Below are 10,319 nucleotides of genomic sequence, written 5' to 3' on the forward strand. Positions count from 1 at the left end.
CTTTTCACTCTTTTAGTTAGCTATCTAGCTAGGTTTCGTTTTGGTTACCCAAAACTAACTATCAAGCTACCTTTTTAGCTATTTTGCAAGCCATTTAGCCAAGTTGATATTTGCGTAACAAAAAGTAGCTCTCAGCTTGAAAAAGGTCAGAGACTCCTGACCTAAACTAAGAAACACGACAACAATTTAGAGCATTCACAAGCATTTCACCCAAAATTAGAGCACTTTTCAGACCGAAAAACAAATTCAAGTATTTTCAAAGCTTTCAAGCACCCGTACGGACCCTGGCAATGGCTAACAAAAGGCTGCGAAAACACATTCGTGGTTAGCTTTATTCGATGCATCAGCATTTTTTTACAAGAACAATTGGACTGCAAAAACACTTAGCGGATATTGCGAAAAAATCATTTTACCGTGAGGTGAGATCAATTTTATTTTAAAAACCTGAAATGATTGGACGTGCAAAAAGTGCTAGCTGGCCGATCGGAAGCTTTTAACGACACGAACCGGCTCATGTTGGGCTTATACTGTAGATCTTGCTTTGGTGTGTGTGCGTGCTCGCCTTCATACTTGCCGCTCTGCTTCGGGCTGCCTTGCCCGAAGGCCAGTAGAAATCCTCCGGTGGGAATCGAAGCCTTCCCAATCCCTCGCCGTCGTTTTGGACACGACTGGGTCAAAAGGAATGGAAATTGAAGTCAAAGAAAGGAGAGAAGGAGTGGAGGGGGAGAAGAGTTCAGAGGCTCTGGCAGCAAGCCATTTTGTTTCCCCTTTGCGAGTCGGTGGTGGGCGGCACGCTGATGTCCACCACGTCGTTGCCCGGCGATTCGTCGGGCGCCGATCGGTCGGATATTTGCTTCTGAGACACGATGCGATAGATTTCTGCATACAGATGCGTCCATACAGAAGAAAAATAGTCAAATAAACCTGGGGAATTAAGTGAGTAGGTGTTCTTCCTCACCTGTGAGGATGTTTTTGAAAGCTTCTTCCACGTTTGTGGAGTCCAAGGCGGAGGTCTCAATAAAAGACAGCGTGTGTTTTTCTAAAGGGGAAGAATGTTACCAGCTCAGTAGCCTAGATGGTAAGGCGCCCGCTTTGAGACTGGGAGGTTCGGGTTCGCGCCCCGGCCGAGTCATTCCTAAGACTTAAAAAGTGGTCGGCGGCGCCCTCTGTTGGCTGCGGCTGCATCGGCTCGCTACAACGGGTCAGGTGCAATCGACATTTCGTTCTGTGTACATTGTTACACAGAATGACAATACAAGGAAATTATTATTATATTATTATGTTCTTGACTGACACTCGTTTGTATATGCAGAAAACCCCCAGGATATGTCAACCCCACCTTAAGACGTAACGGGTTTTCGCAGCTTCTCTTTTCCAGATTCAAGACTTTTCAAGCACATTCAAAACCAATTTTTAGATTTTTCTGGTACCACAAAAGGAAGATAATCGAGCAGCGATTAAAAGAATGTTCAGTTTATTCATCAAAATCAACAAAAAATAAAGCCTCTATTTTGCTGCTAGCACATAATTTGTGCCATTTTGAGATGTTCGTATCTTTTAGTGTGAATGGGCCGCTATAAACTGATACAAATTCCGCCATTCTGCTCAATAATTGGCTACGTCGGGCTTGTTTACGAACATAGAAAAGGCTTTATAAGTGTTATGTGATAATTGACTTCACTACGGAAGACAAAAAAAGAATGGTGAATGGTAAATAATCTGCAATCATTGAAGACCTCCCAAAGCGCTTTACAATGTGCTTCACACTTACCCATTCACACACTCACACACCACTAGGGAATCAGCCATGCAAGGCGGCTAACTGCTTATTGGTGGCATTAGGGATTCAGTGTCTTGCCCAAGGACACTTCGACATATAACACGGAGGAGCCTGGAATCAAACCTGCGACCTCTTGATACCAAGAGAATACCGTATGTATATAGTCAAAAAATGAGCCAAATTTTGCCTCATTTTAATGATATCGATTGCTCCGAAACAGAATACATTCAATCTTTCAATTGACTGCACAGATTTAATATAAGAGCGATAAGAGCCCATTGGTCGGAGTTTAACCTTGATAAAAATATTGCCATTTGTCTGTGTTCCACAATAACATCTTGTGTATGTTTGTTCTATATTAAACTGGATAAAGTACACTTTAGTACCGTAACAGGCGTTTGACCTTGTTTGAATTTATACAATGAATCTTGTGTAAGTCAATAGAACTTATTGGGATAACTAATTAGCATAACCTTAAAAGTCAATTTTCTTATTAGTTATGTGTTAATTATATGTTTCCTTGAATAAGTCTTGTTTTGTGGTTTCTCTTAAAACTATGAGGGCTTGACAATAATTTGAAGTCTTTGTCTAGGCTATTCCATAATTTCAGTCCATAACAGACAATTGAAAAGGATCTGAGAGTCGTTCTATGTGTTAAAACTTTTAGTTGCCTTTTTTCTCGTGTCGTATACGAAAAGTTCTCTCTTAAAGTAACTTTGTAAGTTTGCAGCTCTACACATCATCCGGTCTGTTCAACCCTGCGACTTATGCAACGATGCAGCCAATTTATGCATTTTTTCTAACGGCCGCAAGGTGGCGCCAGAGCAGTAAAGGTAAGAGTGAGACACATGGAATATATTTGTCGATGAAGACGCAAGTTTAATTTAACTTTGTGCTTTATTCATGAATAAAACTAGCATGAACATTATTAAAAAAATACCATATTGGGAAATTTTACGGGTCTGTGTATTTGTAAACGAATATAATTTGACGAAACGAAAGGATTAAAAGAACCAACATCCAACAAAGCAGACTTGTTTAAGGTGGATTCCTATTTATCATTTGGCATTATCGTGTGTTTTGGAGTCAATATTTTACACGGTTGGATTCTATCGATTGCTCTTGAGCGGCATTAGCTAAGGAGGTAGAGCGCTTGGGATCAAAAGGTCGCAGGTTCGATTCCCAGCTCCTTAATGTTATATGTCGAAGTGTCCTTGGGCAAGACACTGAATCCCTAATGCCCCCAATAAGCAGGTAGGCGCCTTGGATGGCTGACTTCCTATTGGTGTGTGAGTGTGTGTGTGTAAATGAGTAAGTGTGAAGCACATTGTAAAGTGCTTTGGGAGGTCTTCTTTGACTTGAAAAGCGCTATGGAAATGCAGACCATTTACCATTTCTTGATGTAATGAAGCCATTTTCACGGACATTAAGATAAGTTAAAGACGGCCAGGGGACAGAATGGTGAGTTACCTCAGCTTTCTAGTTTTTGGGCATCTTGTTTCAGACTTATTGGGATGTTTCTCTGATGAATGAATATATTTTGAAATTCAAAGAGTTTAAGATTTCAGATGATATGTGGCATGATGCATTTCAGTGACATCGTACAGACACGCATTTGTTTATCCGGCAAAGTGTTAAGGTACCGTATATTATTAAAACTCGTTCTGTGTATCGGCATTCTTTGTTAATATCTCATGTTTCAATGTGGCCACATGCGGCTTATAGTCAGGTGCGGCTTATGTATGTACAAGGTCTTTTTTCCTCTAAAAATGTACTTGGTACGGCGAATTTTACTGTAAATGTTGTCGCTTTAGTAGTTTTGACTATGAAATGGTCATCTGTATGTGCTATATAGCTGGCTTTATAAATTGTTATTATTTGTTTGCATCTTAAATAGTGTATTTAGGGTTGATGGATAAATATTTCTTTATATCTCAGCACAGTATGTTAGATCAGTATTATTCAACCCTTTTTGAACCATCTCTCCGGTGGGGATCACAAAATAGAATTGCTGTATGGAGGGGGATAAAAACCTATGGTACTTGGCTTACGTGTAGCGTTTTTATGTTGTTTTTGGACTTCTGAGTCTGCCGATTGTGGTTACCTTACTTGCAAAAAGAAGACGGCAAACATTTAATCTGTAAAATAACAGTCTCATCCTTTTGAAAGAGACACACTTTTATTTATAAAAAAGTTCAGAGGCACACCGTCCATCAAAAATGTTTGAAAATGAGGTTATGTCAAATATTTCACTGTACTACCTCATAAGCAGATAGTTAGTTTACAAAAGGAAAATAATACTTAAAATAAAAAAAGAATGATGTGCTTTATGTTTTTATTTTTGACAGTGCAATCTTAAACCGCTTTGTTAAACAAATTAAGTTATTAATGTACTGTGCTACCTCATGAGCAGATCATTAAAATCTACTGCCACCTACTGATATGGATGACTATTACAGTTCCTCGTCTGAAAATAGCAAAAATACTGAATAATGGCCTGAATTTTTTGGCAATTTACACTAGACAAGGTCTCATGGCACACTAGTGGGCCCCGGCACACTGGTTGAAAAACACTGTGTTAGATGATGTAGTATAAAAGAGCAATAGATGATGTATGGTGCTTCTTAGTTTAGGATTTTTTGAGCACGTGAAAGTATGGAGCATTTTTTTTTATATTGTGTTAAGCTGAGATTAAAATGTAGTTTTTCGTCAAGTAATATTTGGTAAAGGTTCAGATGCTTCTCCTGCTCATGATATCCATGGAAACTGTTTCATGTTGGGGACCAAACCCCTATTCAAAAAAGTGGACCTGGGGAGGGATGGGCGCTTGGTGGTAACTTACCCAAGACACACCACAGAAAATGGTGTCCGGACTACCCAGGTGGTCAAGGGATCCATGAATCGTAGGTTTGGAATACATTGGCTAATTAACATAGGTTTCTATCTCCTGGCATATGGCAATTTCTTTTCGCAATCCCCACCACAGAACGGATGAACGTTGTATTCCGGGGGTCTACTTTTACAATCTTTAATGCAAACTCACCAGCGAAGGCCCTCGCCTCGTCGGTAGGCACGGCCCTGAGGTGTCTGAGGTCGCTCTTGTTGCCCACCAGCATGATGACGATGTTGTTGTCTGCGTGGTCCCGAAGCTCCTTCAGCCAGCGCTCCACGTTCTCGTACGTCAAGTGCTTGGCGATGTCGTACACCAGCAAAGCACCCACTGCACCGCGGTAGTACCTGGAAGGGAGAATACACCGTCAACTTAGCTAGCAAACAAAAACCAAAAGGCTCGCTCTGGGCCACCTACGCGGAGGTGATGGCCCGGTAGCGTTCCTGTCCGGCCGTGTCCCAGATCTGAGCCTTGATGGTCTTGCCGTCCACTTGCAGGGTACGGGTGGCGAACTCCACCCCGATGGTGCTCTTGCTCTCCAGGTTGAACTCGTTGCGGGTGAAACGTGACAGAAGGTTGCTCTTGCCCACGCCAGAGTCTCCGATCAGAACCACTGCAGCCAGACAGAAAAACAGATGTGAGAGACTCTAGTCCTTTTATGTTGAATATGTTAAGATGGTGATGTGTGCTCATTGCAAGTAGATAATAATCATCAGAAATTTAACAATCCAGGACACTCCAAGCTCCTTAGGTTAGTTTCGGTAGCAGTCGGCGAGCTGTTCTCTCGGCTGGGTTCTTGTTTGTTGTCGTGGTAGTGTTTTGTTGTTGGCTCACGGTATTCCTGGCTGCTTACTGCATGTTTTCGGTCAGCCATCCTCCCGTGTTTTCCGCCGTTCGGTCCCGGTTTGTCCTCAATGGCAGCCGGCTAGCCTGCCGTGTGCCGGCTGGTTCTGTCCCTGTTAGCCCTGTGTGTGTTATTTTTCCCCCCCTATTTTAGCTGCTCGCCATTTGTTGTACCATTTACAACACTATGCATATCAGCCATAACAAGATAAGATGATCGTTCCAAATCTGTAACTTTAATAATTAATTAATAATTAATAACTTTACAAAACTACAAACTCCTTCAAGTCTCCCATGAAAGCTGGTCGTCCACGAAAGACAAATGCAAGTTAGGACAGGTCTCTGCGGAGGATGTCAATGAGTAATTATTTCCACACTGCACCTGGAATTGATCGCCAGTTCAGAGCTGAACATGGTATGGTTCTGTCTTGCCATACAGTGTCACACCGTTTAAGAGCATTTCAACTGAAAGCCCACACTGCAGAGACCAAACCTCTCATTGGCGAAAAAATAATAATAATCAAAAGGGTAGACAATGCTTTGCTGAGGAGCATGTTGTGTGTACAGAGGTGAACTGGTCCAGAGTTCACTTCAGTGATAAAAGCAAATTTAATTCATTTGGGTCTGATGGGAAGCATTTTGTTTGGCGGCACATTAGAGAAAGACTAAACACAAAGTGTGTAAAAAAAACAAACAGTGAAAGGTGGAGGAAAAAGTGTCATGGTTTGGGACATGTTTTCTGAAGCAGGAGTTGGGCTTCTTGTTCAGCTTCATGGTTGAGTGAATGCAAATGTGTATCAGAATCTTCTTTAGAATTTTTTTTACAGGGCAAAGTCATTGTTCTCTAATTTTGATCGGTGTGTTTTCTGAAAAATATTTTGGGGGTGAAATGTCGTTTTGTGAAAAAAGTGTTGTACCATGGTTTAGACACAAAACGTTATTTAACTGTAAAACAGTTAATATAGTATTATTTCAAAATCATTCAATTATTTTTTGAATTTAATTTAATTTATTTTTTTAATAAATGAGTCTTTAATCTTGATGCACTCCCGGCGTGAAATGTTCCCCTCACGCAAATGATACTAAAATGTCTTTGTTTTCCAATTTTTGGGGGGAATGTAATAGAACAGTAAAGCACAAGGCATTCGCAACTGAAATATTTTTATGCATTTTGAAAATTGTTATTTTGTCGAAATGACGATTTATACATTGATAATTTGGGAGTTCATTTCTGCGCATTAAGCTTTATGGTAGAGCACATATCAGTTTTCAATACATGTGATATTCAAAACATTTTTGTTTTGAATCCCTGGTTAATCACAATAAAAGCAGCTCATCCAAGTAGTAAGAAATGGCAACGGTAAGAACCTCATGTAGCTAGTTAGCACCAGCTAACTTATTATAGTGTGTCTTTGACGTGACTCGAACCTATAGCTCGGAAATCAGGGTTGGGTAGGGTTACTTTAACTGGATTACTTTCAATTACTCCAATACCAAATATGCTAATAAAAGACAAAAGAAACGAAATAGGAATAAAATTATGACTCACAACACATGGTAAGCTTTCTCTCCTGGCTTTGATCTCTGGCTAAACTAACATAAAATGCGCCGAAAACCAAATGAAAATAAATCCAAACAGCTTGCCAACATCATTTTTGCCGTTCCATGTATTCCGTTACTCCCCAAGCCTGCACAAAATTTAGTCATTTTATTCATATTTAGTTTCTTTTGTCTTTTATTAGCATATTTGATATTGGAGTAATCCAAAAGTAATTGAAAGTAATCCAGTTAAAGTAACGCTACCCAACCCTGCCGGAAATACATCAAACCTACCTTGCATAAAAATGTTTGCTGCAAATCCTGGAATGCTTGAGGGTTGCCCCCCTGCCGGTGTTGTAACTCACAACACCAGTCCTTCGCACTTCAGATAAACATTGCTGTATTCCGTCTACATCAAAAGGGATGAAATTCCATATCAGGCTTAGAAGCTTGCCCACTGCACGGGAATTAATCACAATGGCAGTGTTCTGGTTTGCCCGCGTCCCTGCGTCCTAGACGCATTATTTTGGCTGGGGACGCATCGAAATTGTCATTATCATTTTTTAACAAAAATTCACCGCACTCCTAACTTTTTGTGAGGCAGAACCGCCATTATTGTTTTGGTCTCGCGGTTCGAGTTTTCGTCCACACGCCGATCTCCAGTTCCAGTTGTGTAGTGAAAGTCAGTTTCTTTTTAGAGAACCGGCTTTTTTGGCTCAACTCATTAAAAAGAGCCGTCTCTCAAACGGCTCACTTGGTTTGATGCATTATATTACGAATGATTATGTTGTATAAAGAAGTTAAGAAAAAAAGGAAGTATAAAAGGAGAAAATGAAAAAAGACACGTCATTGGTTATCCCTTTAATCAGTATATTACCAACAATAATTTAATGCAGAAAATGAATTCATAATTTGAATAAGAAAATGTATTATTCTACTTAATTATATTTACATGTATTTTTTCCTTTCACAGTGAACGTCCAAGCGACTTCATTTTTGAACTTTTTTTTATATAATAAAGCTCATTCATGTCGAGCAACTCAGCGTCTCACAACAAAATGTTCATTAACAATATATATGATATAAGGAAACACATGTACAATATAACATGTTAGACTAGATAAACATGTTTGAAAAAAAAAAAAAAAAGATTTTTTTGTATTTTGTAAGGGAAAATACGACAGTTGGTAAGGGCATGGAGCACACTAAATTTGGGGGACCCATAGATCTCTGTTGGGACCCATTGATTTTTGAGCATGCGAGTCCCCGGGACCTATCACTTTTCAGAGGTAAAATGAACACTGCAATGGTAAAAAGTGGAGGTTATATTCCTCTGTCCTGGTTATTGGTATTTGTTTCAACTCAACAACCCATTGAACTGCCTTGCGCTCACGTACCTCTTACCGTCCATCATGGCTCTCATTCTGCCGGAAACGGTAACATGACGTCACGTGCCAAGGGTCAATACGCCTGTAGATGAGTAGCCTCCATGTTAGCTAGCGACCGGAAAGTTTGACTTAATTACCAAACTTGAGTCCAAGTTTACAAGTTAATTTTGGTGAAGGTTTAACAACTAAATATTACCCCAAACCCTAAAATAGATAACATTTGTTCCCCTAACGTTAGGCAACTTTGTGTGTTTCACGCTCCCTAGGGAGCTAACTTTAGCATTGTCGTTGGTTTGTGTTACTTCCTTTACTGAGCTAAAAACAACCGTCACTTTCAAAAGTCGCTGTTTATCCGCTCCCAGGAATAACTTACCTTTAAATACATAATCGTATTCATCATCTCGGTTCCCCATTTTTGTTTCTGTGGGGGTTTACTTTTCCCAGATGGTCCAACAACAGACAAACTCCGCCTTCGAGCTGGAAAACGAGTAAGTCTGACTGAAGGTGTCTACTATAGACCAATTAGAATTGAGAATAATATGATTGACAGGTGAAACGACAAATTGGTGGCACGGACATCGGTCACGGGAATAATTAATTTATGATGACGTTTATTCACTGAACCGGCGAGCGAAATAGTATCATATTGGATTTCATTAATCAATTTTAAAATACTTATTTTGAATATAATTTACCTTGTGTTAAATCTTTTTGCAGATAAACTCCGCCTATAAACTACAAAACGAGCGAGTCTTCATAAAGATGTCAACTCTGGACCAATTAAAATTAAGAATAATGAGATTGACAGATGTAAGGACGAATTGGCAACTCGAAAATCGGTCACGGGAAGAATTTTTTTATGATGACGTCTATTCACTGAACCGGCGAGCGAAATTACATCATGTTCGATTTTATGAATACATTTAAAAATACTTATTTTCAATATAATTTACATTGTATTAAATGTTTTTGTTAGAAAACGAGCGAGTTTCCATAAAGTTGTCAACCCTAGACCAATAGAAATTAAGAATAAAGTGACTGACAGGTTTAACGACGAATTGGCGCTTCGTAAATCAGTCATGGGATGAAATGTTTTACGATGACGCCACTCCACTGAGACGGCGACCGAAATAACATAATACATTTTATTTATCAATTTTTTATAATTATTCTAAATAAAATACACATTATATGTATTTTTTCGTGTGTGAAATAACTGACTTCAAGCTAGAGAATGAGCGAGTCTCCATTAGTGTCAACACTAGCCCAATGAAACTTCAGAATAAAGTGATTGACAGGTTTGACAGCGAATTGGCGGCTTCAAAAGTGGTCACGGGAAAATTATTTTTGTGATGTCTATCCGCCGAACCGGCGAATGACATTACAAAACGTCATATTTTATCAATCCATTTTCAAAATTTCATGGTTAATATAGTCGAAATAATATCAAATATTTAGTCTTCGAGCTCTAAGATAAGTCAGTCTGCGTGGGCGTGTCGGCTTTAGACCAATTAAAATTGAGATTTGGTGATTGACAGGTTTGGCAGCGAATTGGCGGCTCGCAAAGCCGTCACGAGGCGAAAACATTTGCTAAATTAGTCAACATAATTTACTGTTTGTTAAAATTTTGTAATTACTTGACATAAACTACCAAATAAATTACAACATTTTTTGAACATACAACAAACAAAACACACAACAAAACTAAAAAAAAAAAAAACTAAAAAAAAAATGTAGATACATACCTGCGTGTTTTGGAAATAAATTATAACATATCAACGCCTACTTTACACGATATTAACAGTTTTAACAATCAGCAAATGAAAAGAACGCATTTCTAAACTATAATTCTTAATTCATGGTCCGTACAACTGCGACT

At 39.2% G+C, this 10,319-nt stretch overlaps 1 protein-coding gene across 1 annotated transcript; it reads right to left on the minus strand.

The window, feature by feature from the left end:
* Window positions 1-314: 314 nt before the first annotated feature.
* Window positions 315-8,963, minus strand: LOC148355893 (ras-related protein Rab-11B-like). The gene is made up of 5 exons (XM_088348808.1): window positions 8,814-8,963; window positions 5,088-5,283; window positions 4,824-5,017; window positions 959-1,039; window positions 315-879 (listed from the first exon to the last, which is right to left on the minus strand). Exons 1-5 carry the CDS (start codon window positions 8,851-8,853, stop codon window positions 734-736), a joined length of 657 nt encoding a protein of 218 aa, XP_088204934.1. The 5' UTR covers window positions 8,854-8,963; the 3' UTR covers window positions 315-733.
* Window positions 8,964-10,319: the final 1,356 nt, after the last annotated feature.

This window comes from Urocampus carinirostris, chromosome 12, assembly GCF_059441175.1.
Source record: "Urocampus carinirostris isolate Australia breed hairy pipefish chromosome 12, RoL_Ucar_1.0, whole genome shotgun sequence".
NCBI lineage: Eukaryota > Metazoa > Chordata > Actinopteri > Syngnathiformes > Syngnathidae > Urocampus > Urocampus carinirostris.